The sequence below is a fragment of the Pteropus vampyrus genome, unplaced genomic scaffold (genome assembly GCF_000151845.1).
Source record: "Pteropus vampyrus isolate Shadow unplaced genomic scaffold, Pvam_2.0 Scaffold54, whole genome shotgun sequence".
In the NCBI taxonomy this organism is placed as follows: Eukaryota; Metazoa; Chordata; class Mammalia; order Chiroptera; family Pteropodidae; genus Pteropus; species Pteropus vampyrus.
Genome location: NW_011888835.1, coordinates 6012968 through 6027413, shown reverse-complemented (window position 1 = coordinate 6027413; position 14446 = coordinate 6012968). Strand labels below are relative to the sequence as shown.

Here is a 14446-nt window from a genome sequence, read left to right as displayed (position 1 = left end):
ATAGTTTTATTATTAATAAAAAGGAATGATAAAAATAAGAATGTAGTCTAAGATACTAAAATATGCAATGAGAATACAACCCTGAAAAAAGAAAGATGGAGAGAGTAAAAAAAAGATTTATAAAGTCAAAATTATGAATTAAAAAACAGAATAAACAGTAAAATAATAATATATTCAAGAAAATGTATGCAAATAATATATCAATAAAATAGATATCTACCAAATTAAATCAAGGAAAAGAAAAGAAAAAATATAAGCAATGTTAAAATGAGGAAAGAATAAATAATATCAATATGAGACTATTATATTCCATTGCATGTTAATGAATTTGAAAATTTTGATGAGATGAATGACTTTGGAAAAAGAAAAATTTACTCAAGAAGTAGAAATTTTGAGTATGTCAATGAATGAGGAAGAAGCTAAAAAACTATATCAAAGGATTATTTCCAAGAGTGTCTCCAAAGCCCCACGATTTATCAGGGAGTTCCTTCTTGAAAAGGAAGAGATAATTACAATGTTATATATACCCTTTCAGGTTTTTTTTTTTTAAGGTATTATTAAAACTAAGCTTTTCATTTTTGATATGTATAACTCTTGATTCAAAAACTTAGAAAAATAGCTCCAAAACAGAAAACTATAGTTAAATTTCCATTATCAACAAAGGTGTAAAAATCATAATAAAAATGTGAGTGACTCAGACCAATCAATGCATTGAAAGAATGGCCCACAGCACTCCACAGTCAAATTGAGAGGCATCATCGTGAGAGCCTAAGAACCCAAGCCCTGGGATTCAGACTGCCTGCCCCCTTGCAGGTATGCTACTAAAGTAGAATATTTTACTCTTTGTGCTTCAGGTATCTCATTGACAAAGTGCAATAACAGGACCTACCTCTCAGGGTTTTTGACAGGATTAAGAAAGGTAATATAATGGAAAGAAAGCACGCATTACAGTTTTTGGTACTTAGTAAGCATTAAATAAATATTAGTTATTATCATCATAATGCCAGAAATACAAAATCATATTATATTGTGAAAACTCTGAATATAATACACATCAACAATGGGTCAAAAATATTTTAGTCGAAATAATTTAAAAGATATTTGATAAACGTCAGTGCTCATCCTTGACCATTTGTTAACCATTTAAAAAGCTAAGCAAGGAGAACATTTTATTAACATAATAAAAATATTTAACCTCTCAGGAAACATTTTGCATAATAGTTAAATAGTTGAACATAGATTTGATTTAGCAGAAGATATTATTTAGCATGATAAAAATATGAAACATAGAGAAGAGGTATAACTATTGAAAATGAGGAGAAATGTGTTTTTTTGCAAAAGAAAGGCTTATCTCCTGGGATGGGAGAGAATGGATGAGAGAGGAACAAGGAAAATGGACTGAGATACATTTAGAATGATAATATTTCAAATATGTACACTGTTGAGTGCAAAATGAGTGTACAAAATGAACTCTTTCCAGACTACAAAAAAGTAACCATCTAGAAAACAGGATACAAGAAAAGAAAAACCCCACTAACCTCTGGAAAGAATAAACCAAACACATAAAATAACTATAAATAACTCTAGCAAGAAGTAGGCTATCCCTATGTTAAAACAAACACAAATAAACTAAAACCACAAAACTCTGAGGGGAGATGTAGAATATTGGGATAAATGGAGAAACATACCAAATTCCCAGAGAGAAAACTGAGTATGTATTTTAAAGAAATTTGTTCCCAAATTAATTTATACACCAATAAAATCATAAGTAGATTTTGGAGGGAACTGAACAAAATAATTCTCATGTTTAATTAGAATAATAAACAGAAATGAATAGCCTTTACCTTTTTTTTTGTTAAACAGGAATAATAAAGAACAAGTGATACTATAGCATATAAGTTTGCATTAAATATGTCGCTGATAGAGACTAGCAACACAGATCAGTGAAACACCTTAGAATGAAACCCTATGTTTATAAAAATTTGATAAATGATAAAAGAAACATCAAAAAATCAATGGATAAAATAATTATTTCATAAATAATGCTGAAAACTTTGTTAGCTATTTAGAAAAAGAACTTTCAATTCTTAGAGCTTATTTACTTTCACATTGATTTAAAATTAAATGCGAAAATTTGAACAACAGTTGAATGGTATTTATCTTCTCAGTAGCTTGGGGAGGCTTATTAAGCACTAATAGTGAAAGAGTAATAAAATAAATTAGCTCAAAATGAAATTTTAAATACAATTACCTATATAATATTTATAACTTCTCTAAGTCAAGCTAAAAATTAAACAAAAATTAGGAAGTAAACATCAAACTGAAAAAATATTTATAACAAATATAACAAAAGTTTAATATCCTAACTATATAAAGAGTTCTCTGAGCTCAATATAGAGAATTACAAATTATCTAAAAAACAAATGAGCAACAGGCATTAAAAGGCAAGCAGAAAATGGATTAACAGGGAAATAACAGATCACTAATATGCATGCAAAAATATTATAGCAGTAACAATGAAAGGAATTAATATTAAAATAAGAATATTTCCCCATAAAAAAAGATTTTTAAAAGATTAAAATAAGTTCTAGTAAATATTTGGAGAGAAAATTATTCTCATATAGAGCCGGCAGACATACAAATTGTTTCAAGCTTTCTAGATAACAGTTTGGCAGTATGCATCAAGAAGTAATAAAAGTATTGTATGTCCTTCAATTATTTCTACTTTTAGAAATCTCTTTGAAAGGATTCACCATAAAGGCAGGCAAAATTTTATTCAATAATTTTCATTGCAGCATTGTCCATAAGCAGGGAAAAATTCCCTAAGTTTCTAACAATAGAAAGATGGTTATGTAAATCACAGTGAACTGTATTATAGAATATTGTTCAGGCATAAAAATGTTTTTGAAGAGTATTTGACGGCATGGTCAAAAGCATTCGGTATGCTCTCAGTTATGTTTAAAAAACTGAGCTATGAATAGAAAATATATTGTACAAAACTACATAAGTTTATTGGAGGTTAGCACTCAGACGTGGGATAGCAATGAATTCTTTTTGTTTCCTTCTATTTTCCAACTTATCTATAATGACAGAAAATATTAACTCTTACTTTAAAAGAAGAGCCTAGGTAACCCTAACACAATGATGCAGGGTTTTGTTTGCTTGCCTGTTTAATAAGAGAAGGCTTTTTGAGAAATACTCACCCACTACCTCTGCAATCATGAACACGAAACATATTCCTGAAGCAGCACAGAGTTTCCACTTAGCGTAGACTTGCTCATTTGCCCTGTTCTCCATGGCCTTGGAGTTGCCGTGGCAGTGATGGATGGCTCCTGACTCCAACTCCTCTGGCTTCTCTCCAGGACATTGGTCTTTATTCAAGGGTTTCTGCTGGAGGTCCACACTAGGAATAAGTTTGACAGAAGCAAATAGTGAACATGGCTGCAAACACTTCGCTGACAGCCCCACCCATTCTCAGAACCACTATTAGGACATTTGCAAACTAGCTAGGAAGTTACAATTCACAGCTCCCTCTACAAGAAATATCAAGTGTAAGGAACAGCAAGAAATTTTCTTATGAAATCTCAACTACAAGTGTTGCTTTCATTCAGTCAAACTCTTATTCAGTCTCTACCATCAGTGATTAAGAGATGTCAAAGGAATAGGAGAAAGGAAACAGATACATTTTGATGCATTTCCTTCCCAGTTACTTCACTTTGAAAGGATATTGGACACTGTTCCACAAGTAAAGAAAGGCGGTGGGAACGATGTTAGAGATGTGTGTATAAGCCTATAAGCCGGCCTGATGATTCATTCACCCACTGTCACTGTCCTCTCCACAGCAACGTTGTTAATAGATCATAGCACTTTTTCCTGCTGAGTCCACATGGACCCTCAGAAACTCTCTTAACACAGCTTTGCAGACAATCTACCAGGCAAATGATAATAGGAATTGAAACTCACTTATACTTCCTAAAGCAAGCCGTACATATCAGTTCTGTTCAAATATAAATAATTATTTAGGGCCCTTTATAGAATTATAGAATTTCACAGATAGAAAGATTATAGATAACATTTAGTCCAATCTCACAGTTTCTTAGCTGCCGTAAATAAGGTTCAAAGAGGTTAACTAATAGACTGCGGTCAAATGGGCAAGAAATGGCTGAACTAGGATCCCAAACCCAGTGTGTTTTTTTCCACTACACTCACACTGCCTCTCTACCTGAACATCGATATACCTAAAATTACTCTTTACAGTCAAGGTCCACATATCTTGAACTAATCAGATTTCAATTTTTAAATAAACTTATTAGAAGACATTAATAATATTCTTAGAATTAGGAACTTTGTGTTCCTAGCTTTAAAAGGTGTAAAACAGAAATAAATTAGCCAGCACCTGAAGAGCCATTTCATTTGCCTTATCACCATCTGAAATTAAAGATAAGAAGGCTTTGGCTGAGATGATGATGATGATTATGACTATAATTATCATAATGTATTCGGTTTTTTTCTGAATAAAATAATATATAGTCACTATTGAAAATCTGGAATTACAGAAAAGCACAAAGCAGAGGGGAAAATCATTGGTACTTCATCTGCAAGGGACAGCTATTATTGACTTGTTGTTTAGCTTTGTAATGTAGAAACACACTTTTTATACATAATAGAGAACATATTAATTAGGGTGGTTTTGACTGCAAGTCCAGAAACAAAAGCTCCTGCTAGGTTAGTTAATAAATGGGGATTATTGGTTCTGCAACCGAAAATGTCTAGAGATATCAGGCTTCAGGCTGATTTATCAAGGCTCCGGATCTATTGCTTTGCAGTTCTAACTATGCTTCAACCTCAGGCTGGTTTTCCTCATGGTCGTGGGATGGTTGCCCAAGGTAATCAGAGCTACACACTTGCTTTTTCTTCTACAGGAAGAGGGAGTGTCCCTGTTCCCAGCCACTAAACAAGAGTCCCGAGTTTCATGCCAGTTTGGCCAAATGAGAACCAACCTCTATAGCCAGGAGAATACAGGTGGTTTAATTGGCTTAGAACTTGTTGCAGTAAGAAGATTGCCTAACTGAACATGGTTCCATGGTGTAGCTAACTGAGCCACGCTGACTCCTAGAGCTGAGAGGCGGGTAAATGCTACCAAATCACAAGGCTGGATGGGGGGATGGGCCAGAATGGATTGTGGATGAAATGACAGTGTCATAATAGGTTCCTACCAAAGATACAGCTTTGGAACCCGATTCTTAGCTGTATATATTGTTAACATTTTCTCCATTTGTTAAATATTCTACATCATTATTTTTAACATATAGAGATCATTATATATAATATAGATATGTTACAGCATAATTTATTTTCTATTATTGGATAATTCATTTTTCCCAACTATTTGCTCATATAATCACTGTGATTCATATCCTTATAGTTAATCTTTGCTCCATATATTATCTCCTTAAAATGTAACCCTAGAATGGGAATTCCTTGGTCAAAGAATATCTACATTTTAAAGGACTTTGATGTATTTTGCCAAACTGACTTCAGAATGTTTGTACCAATGATGTTAATAGCACTCAGGATTTTAAGCAGTTCCAAATAATCTTCATTTTGGAATAAGAACCATTCGGAAAGAGGCACGTAGAAAATTTATGCCTATAAACCTTTGCCTTTGTAATGTGATACATATCCTGACAATAACCACCACATAATGTAGTAGTGCGAGTCACCAGTGGTCTTCAACTCAGAGGAGCCTGAGAACTAATAAGAAACATGGTGGAGGTTCTCCCTTTCCTTGTGCATGAGAAGGCAGCACGAGACAGGGTCACCAATTGTTCTGGCCCTGTTTATATGACCACTGGTTTACTGTGGTCATATGAAGCTTTGCTTAATTTTATATTTTTCATGAATCTTGTGGCCAGAGAAAACCAGCTGCTAAATGACCGGGAGATAGAACTTATCTTGAAGCAGTTTAGAAGGCAGACCAAAGTAGGAACGCCGCCAGGAGCACAGCCCATGGGCAGTGCCGCAAGGGAAAAATGCAAGAAACCTGGCCGATTTTGACTTTTAAATACTTTTCCATATCCTAAACCTAAGATTAACCAGTGTAGATAATATACTTTGAGCTGAGATTGCTTATTGAAGCACTAAGCCAGGCAGCCAGAAGTGGGCTTCAAGAGGGTCCATTGAAATTGGATGCAGTGTGTGTGTGTGTGTGTGTTTTATGGGGGGAGGCAAGAGCCCACAGTTTTCACTGGGCTCCCACAATGATCCATGATTCCAAAAGAAGTTAAGAACCAAAGTTAAAATACATTAGAGGAAAGTGGTCAAAGCATCTCCAGGTGCAGAGCAGGCTTTTGAGCTGAAAGATGATGTGAAGGCCAAGAATCTTTCAAAGAAGGTTCTAAAAAGCAAGTGCTATGATGCATCAAAAAATTAAGTTTAAATTTACTGCCAATGAATAAATCACCGTAGATTCCTACGCATCAAATATTGTTGAGGCTTTGAAGAGTGGGAACACTAGGCCAGAACAAAGAAATTTACGGTAGCATCAAAGAGAAAAAAGGGGAGAAAGAGAAGGAAAATAGTAGAAAAGTTGATGTTAATAACTTAGAACTTTGAGTTCATTTTTTTTTTAAAGTAAGAATTAGAAAATGGAGCTTTATTTCTGATCTTGGCAAAGCTTTTATTTTTATTTTGTATTTTATTTTTGTTGGTGGCAGAAGTCAAACCCCTTTGTTTCTGTATCTGTAAAATGGAGCTGGAAATATTTTTCACTCTCTTAATTCATCTGTTGGCTACATAAAATCATTTTTTTTCTTTCTACTTTCACCTCACTTCTCCTACTATTTGTTAGAAAAGAAGATGAAGGTGTAGACCTCACAATGCATTTCCAACATTTCATGTATTCATTCATTCAACAAAAATGTATTGCATGCCTACGGCGTGCCTGCACAGTCAGAAATGCTGATGATACCATGGACTCTAAGACAAAGTTCCTGACCTAAGCAGCTGATATTCTAGCAGAAGGAAGCAAACAGTAAATCATCTGACAGTGACAGAGGCTCTGTAGTATCATGGGCGGTGACTGGGAGAGGAAAGGTGAGGCTACTTTAAAAAGAGCGGAAAGGGTAGGCACGTCTGTAGAGGCGATAGCTCAGCAGTGAGTTAAAGGATAACTGGAAACAGACCTAAGTAAAGGAGGAATGTCACAGGTAGAGGTCCTTGCTGATGCACAAGTCCAAAGGCAAGAAAGAGTTTGTTTTGTTCAAAAGCTTGTCATGAACAGAAATTGGACAAAGTCAAAGAAGGCAGAAGTCAGATCATGCAGATCTCTACAGGACATTCTAAACTGTTTTTCTTCAGAGTCTAGAAGGAGGAAGTTGGAAGGTTTTGATCAGGGAAGTACCATTATGAGGTCATATTTCTAAAATGATCACTTTGGGTGCTGCTTGGAAAGCTAGAGTGTAGAAGGGCATAACATGGAGACCATTTATTTGGTTAAATGTTTGTGAAATAAATGAGTGATATGAAAGAAGTGTTTTGAGGGGAGAAAGCTAGAGAGAGAAGGGAATAAAAATGTTCATAGAATAAAATATAATTTAATATCCCAGTCTAGGTATTCTATGCCCTACTCCCCTTTAAAAACAGTTTTTTAAAGATATAATTCACATATCACACAATTGACCCATTTAATGTGTACAATTTAATGGATTTTAGCATATTCGCAGAGTTAGGCCACCATCAACACAATCTAATATAGAACACTTCTGTCCCCCAAAAAGAAACTCCATACCAACAGTAGTAAGGCCCCAATCTCCTTACACAAGACCCTATGCCCAGGCAACTGCTAATTTACTTCCTGTCTCTAAAATTTTGCCTATTTTGGACATGTCATAGAAATGAAATTATACAATATGTGGTTTTGGGAATGACTTCTTTTATTTAGCATAATGTTTTCAAGCTCCATCCATGTTGTAGCAAGTATTAATACATCAGTGCTTTATTGCGTTTTATTTCCAAATAATATTCCATTGTATAGATATACAACATTTTATTTATCTGTTAAGAAGTCAGGGGACATTTAGGTTCTTTCTCTTTTTTTTGGCTCTTCCAAGTAATGCTCTTATGAAAATTTATATACAAGGTTCTGTGGCAGTGTTTTCATTTCTATTTTATGCTTTCATTTCTATAGTTTAGCTATCTATGGAATATTGACTTCATAGAATGAGTCAGAAAATGTTCACTCCACTTTTGTTATTTGAAATATTTGATATTAATTCTCCTTTATATATTTGATAGAAACCACAGTAAAGACATCTGGGCTTGAAATTTTCTTCATGTGAAGTTTTTTGATTACTAACTTAATCTCTTTACTTGTTATAGGTCTACTCAGATTTTCTATTTCCTCTTGAGTTAGTTTGGTAGTTGGTATCTTTCTATGAATTTTTATATTTCATCTAAGATTATATGCATTGTTTTTTATGCAATTTATCTTTAAATCAATTGAGAGAAAAAAGGAGAGTAAATATGGTATCTTTTATAATTATCTTTACTGATTCTATTTGGGTGTGAGTGTATGGGTACATTGATTCAATATCTGGTATCATATGTTTTGAGCCTGAAGAATTCCCTTTACTATTACTTGTAGGGTAAATCTGCTAGCAAAAATTCTCTCCAATTTTGATCATCTGAGAATGTCTTTATTTTACCTTTATTTCAGAAAGATAGTTTTGCTGGATAAAAATGATTGGTTGGCAGAGTTTTGTTTTTGTTTTGTTTTTAATTTCAGCACATATTTTTGAATATGTCATCCCATGGTCTTCCGTCTTCCTTTGTTTCTTTTTTTGTTTGTTTGTTTTTTTCCAACATTTTATTATGACAAACTTTCAAATATACAGAAACATTTAAAGAATTTAGTTTACATTTGGTCTATGTTTTGTTGTTTTTTAAAAATATTTGTACATTTCAATTACAGTTGATGAGCCTCCTCATTTTCTGATAGAAGTCAGCTGTTAATCTAACTGAGACACTCTTACACATGATAAATCTTTCTCTTTTACTACTTTGAAGATTTTCTCTGTGTTTTGTTTTTAATGTTGTGACTATGATATGTCATAGTATAGATCTGTTTGCCTTGATTCTTAGAGTTTGTTGACTATTATGGATGTGTAGATTAATTTTTTTTACCCAGTTTTGGAAAATTTCTGCCATTGTTCCTTTGAATAAGTTTCTGCTCCTTTCTCTCTCCTCTCTTTCTGGTACTCCCATTATGGGTATGTTAGGACATTTTACCATATAACACATTTCTCTCTGAGGCTCTGTTAATTTTTATTCTTTTTCCTGTCCTTTATTTTCTATTATCTATTGCTCTATAGTAACATTCACTGATTCTTTCTTCTACCAGTTCATACATAAATGAGTCTCTTTATTTCACTTATTATACTTTTCAACTTCAGAATTTCCATTTGGTTCTTTTTTTTATAATTTCCCTCTATTTTTATTGATATTCTCTATTTGGTGAGACATTGTCATCATATCTACCTTTAATTCTTTAAACATGATTTTCTTTAATTCTTCGAATATATTTATAATAACTGCTTTAAAATATTTGAATGCTAAGTCCAACAGAAGGGCCCCTTCAAGGCAGTTTCTATTACTTGTTCTTTCTATTGCGAGTAGGTTATCCTTTCCTGTTTCTTTGCTGGAAACTGCATGTTTTAGATAATATATTGTAGTAATTGTGGATTTTGATCCCTCATGGGCTTGTCGTTGTTACTGTTTACTTGTTTTTAATTTGTTTAGTGACCTGTCTAATTCAGTAGAATCTATTCCCTGCATGTGCAGCCTTTTTTGTCATTCCTCAGAGTATAGCCTTGGGCAGAGGGACGGCCATCCTGACCTCCCCGCATACCCTTGTTCAGGGATGGTGATCATTTTAATCGTGTTTGCTTTGACTGTCTCTTTCTGTGGTCTCACTGTTAAGTTTCTGGCTGCTCTGATATCACACCCGGATGCTGGCCTCCTCAATTGCTTGCCGATTGCACTACTGTTTTCAACAATGGTCTAAGGCATAAATAGCTCCACAGTCTGATCCAGTTAAAGTGGGGCCCTGTATTAGTCTGCTCAAGCCTTTACAACAAAATACCACAGAGTAAGTAGCCTAAAAAACAGAAATTTGTTTTCTCAAAATTCTGGAGGCTGGAAGTCTGTGATTAAGGTTTAGAAAATTTGGTTTCTGGTGAGGACTCTCTTCCAGGCTTGTAGACAGCTTCCTTCTTACCATGTCCTCTCATGGTAGAGAGAGAAAGATCTCTGGTATCTCTTCCTCTTCTATAAAGACGTCAGTTCCATCATCTCAGGGCTCTACCTTAACGACCTCATTTAACATTAATCACCTCCTTAAAGACCCTATCTTCAATATATTTACATAGGCTTTGTGGTTTCAACATATGAATTTTGGGGTGACAAAAACATTCAGTCCATAACAGGGGTAGTAATTGAAGCCAAACTTTGTAGCTTGTGTCAATTCCATGAGGGCTCTTTTTACCTCTATGTTTCCTTGGCTGTTTCTGTTAAACTTCTATCTGGTCTACCTTTTAGCTTGTTGCTGTCACAGAGCAACCAGCCTATTACTCTTGATTGCTCACCAGCAAAATCTTCATTGTTTTTAACAGTACCCTTGCGCTTAAAATTCCCAATGTTCTGTTTCAAATAAACTTTCAGCTGATGTATTATCAGTTCTCTAAGGGAAGGATGCATAGCTCTCTGATCTTATGGGCTGCCTCTCCCCATGGGTAGAACCTCTGCAGTGGCACCAGAACTGGCAGAAGAAACAGTGACCTACTTCTCTTGGAGAGACACTTCCACTCTATAAGTAAGGGCTGAAGAACCTCCACCCTATGTGTGAGCCAGGGCAGGGATGTTCAAGACCTTGCTGCTTCTGAACTAGAGATTTTTCCCTATGTATAGGGACTAAGTGGAAGGAGGGGGCCCCAGTCCGCTTGGGGTTTGCATTGAATAGAGGTTCTGCAACATGGAGCTGGGGAAATGAGAGATTCCAACAGCCTTTTGTTCTAGGGGTTAACTGTAGCCCTCGATTAGAAGCTGGAAGAAGAGGTATCCCTGTATTTTAGCTACACCCATCCAGAGTAGAGCTTTCATCACACCAAGCTTGGGGGAAAGGGAGGGTAATGGAGCAGGTCATGGTTCAAATGCCACATGCTTTTGCTTCTTACTGAGATTTAGTAGATTTTCTTGAATAAATAGTTCTCAATGTACTGCATGCCTTAAGACAATTTTCAAAGATTTTAAATTGTTGGATTTTTTAAAATAATTTTTATCAGTTAAATGGTTGTTTCATTGGGGAAGGAGGTCCGCTGAATTCATCACATCACCATTCAAGAAGTCCTAGCTCACACATACATACTTTTAAGGCTTCATACTGAAAAGATTCCAGTAATTTGTCCCTACCTTCTGTCCCTGCCTTCACATCCCTGCACCTCCTTAATATATGATTTGGGAAAAAGAGAAACTCGATCCCTCCAACTCAACACCAAGAAAACCATATTGACTGTGTAGGTAAACTTTGTACAAGTATCTCTGCTGCCAAGAGACTAAAGTCTAGGGAATCCCATCACTGGAATGGGAATTGGGGTGGGGGTATAGGAGACTGCACAATAGTGTTCACGGCACCTACAGAGACCAGTATTACTATTTTCTGTGGTAAAATGTCTGTAAAGGTGACTTCCAACAATTCCTTTATGCACATGCCATCAAGAGATGGAATCTATTGTCCCGCCCCTTAAATCTGGGACTTGGGACATACTTTAAGCCATCAAATGTGGTAGAATGAAGCTGTGCCAGTTCTGAGCTTAGGCTCTCTGAGCCCTGTCAAATTCCACTGTTGTTCTCTTGAACTGCTATATAAAGATGCCCAGGCCAACCTAAGATGAGATACCATACAGAGAGAGAAACCATGGGAAGGAGTATGAAAACCAGTCAAAGCCAACACAAAGACCCCAGACATGTGAGTGAAGTCTTCCGTGACCTTCTAGCACAGCCCGGACACCAGCAGAATGCAGCCTCATGAGCAAACCTAACTGACTCCAGCCAGAGCCCTGCCCATATCCTGACCCATGCAATTTTGAGTGATAAACTGATGGTAGTTTAAGCCACTAGGTTTGGGAGAGGGTAGGTTTTTTTGCATAGCAATAAATAAATGAAACACTCCTCTGTGGAATTAGAGAATGAAGATTCCTTCAGGTTAAATTTCTTAACAGCTGGTAGCAATTTAAATAGAAAGCTAGTGGTACATAAAAAAGCGGAGGAAGGAGAAAAGAGAAGGACTATCAGGAAGTATCTATGAACTAGAGACAGAACAAACACAGGGGGAGGTGATGAAAGAAGCAAATAAATGAGGAAATCAAGGTACACGTGACCTCAGAAGGAAATAGATTAAGGATTCAGGAGGCCACATGGTGAGCGTGTGCTCAGGAGGAATGGAGGCAGAAGGGGAGCACTGTGTTCACTGACAGGAGGTGCGGGTCCAGATTCCGACTCTGCCGTGATCAGACATTTGACCTTAAGACAGGCATTTATTTTCTATGGCATTCAGCTTCCTTACTGGCAAAACGAGGGATCAGGATAAACAATCTCTTCCAGGTTTAATTGTTTTGATTTGAAAAGACAGGAAAAATAAAAATGCGTTTGACATTTTTTATCCTCACTGTATCTGGAAAATCACACCCATTTATGAGGCAAACATAACTATAAATGGTTTGCTTTATTTGCATAACAGAGTGCTAATGGTCTATTTTAATGACAAGGGAAATACTGTTATTTCAATAATGTAGAGATGCTCTGTTAACAGCATCCATAGTGTTAACAATTTGTTGTCCAAAATTTCTGCCTGATTTAACATAAGGTTTTATTGTTTATGATTTCAGTAAATCATGTTTAATATTATATTCTAAGAAAAATAATTCTTATAAGGCGAGATTCTTTGTCATGTTCAATTCTTTGTCATGCATTCTTAAGCAAAGTTATAAATATCCTAAGAGAAAGTCTCTTTGCGGTTGCTCAAATATTTGATGCTATCAAACACAATGTAGCTACCCTTTGGAATATTAGTCTAGCTCCATGAAACAAACAAAAACATTACATATATTATGAATGGGTAAGCAGTCTCTTAAATTCTGCCCCTAACATGAATTCATTTCAGATTTTCAGTCATTCGTCTACATGTGCTGAGTGTGTTTCTCTTCGTTCTCTACTTGGGTTGAATTCCCCAGATACACCACTCTCATTCTGGCATGTCCCTGTCTTTAGCAGAAAATTCGGTCAGTCTGAAAAACTTTCCCTAACTCTACTTCCTGTATAGTATTTCTCTACCTTACTCTAACTTCTTTTTATTTTTCAGTTCTCAGCCTATTACTTCTGAGAAGCTTTTTCTGGCCTCCAAACTAGGTTCCCTTGAGGTATTCTCATTGAACGTCCCAAACGACATGTATATGCTATTTTGTAAATGACTTTTTCTTACATGTATTTCATATTAGACTCAAAGTTTCTAGAGGACAGATCTGGGACTAGGAATGTTTTCATCTCCATTATAGATCCAGGTATTTTATTCAATCATTTTTAAATAAGGGGAAATGAATGAATATATCGCATGTGGCACGGTGGGAGATACTAAAAGGAAGTAGAAGTATATAGAACATTAAACTCAGCTATTTTATTATAGGTGTGTATATTTTAATGGTACTATATTATTAAGAAAGTAGCAAATAATTTTAAGATCAATGTAGTCACGTAGTTGAAAAGCCTTCATTCTTTCTAAATATAATTTAATAAAATTATCTATCTTAAAAGTGGGAATAATTGAGGAAAAGAAAGATAAATACATGAGATTGTATATCTCTGTTTGCTAGAAGGAAATATACAGATGAAGAATACATTCATAAAGTGTATCCTTCAAGCTCTTAAGATATTTAAGTAATCAAACCAACGATATAGAGTATTACATGTTTGAGGATGTGAATTATACAAGTCAGCCAACAGTTTATAAAATTTTACAAATGCCCCCAAGTTGCAAGTTTGCAGCTGAAGGATCTAGGGATTTATTGAGTATTGAAGACACAGAAAATTGTGAAGCAGAAGCCGATGTCTGTTACCTGTCTAGTGTGAAGGCATACATCTTGGTGGCTTTGTTATTCACAAGATAAGTTCTTTCAAGGAATTCCATGGTGGCCAGGATAAGAGCTTTTGCTGTTCTTGTTATTCTTGTTATTGTTGCTGCTACTGTTGCTGCTGCTGCTGCTGCTCTTTAACTCACTGTCCAGTTTTGGAAGCAAAGCAGCATTATAATTATTCACACACTTTCCAAAATAAAAAATAAAAAGGCTTCCAGGACTTAGCCTCCTACATCCATGTTCTTGGTAGGTCGGCTAAAATT

The 14446-nt window shown here is 35.3% G+C and overlaps 1 protein-coding gene across 1 annotated transcript in view; it reads right to left on the bottom strand.

The window, feature by feature from the left end:
* The window catches only part of SLC30A8 (solute carrier family 30 member 8), a 39434-nt gene extending 25198 nt beyond the window's left edge, over positions 1-14236 (bottom strand). The window contains exons 1-2 of the mRNA XM_011360369.2: positions 14166-14236; positions 3204-3403 (exon numbers count right to left, since the gene is read on the bottom strand). Of these exons, the coding sequence (XP_011358671.1) occupies positions 3204-3403; positions 14166-14236 (271 nt within the window). The remainder of the gene's footprint in view (positions 1-3203; positions 3404-14165) is intronic.
* Positions 14237-14446: the final 210 nt, after the last annotated feature.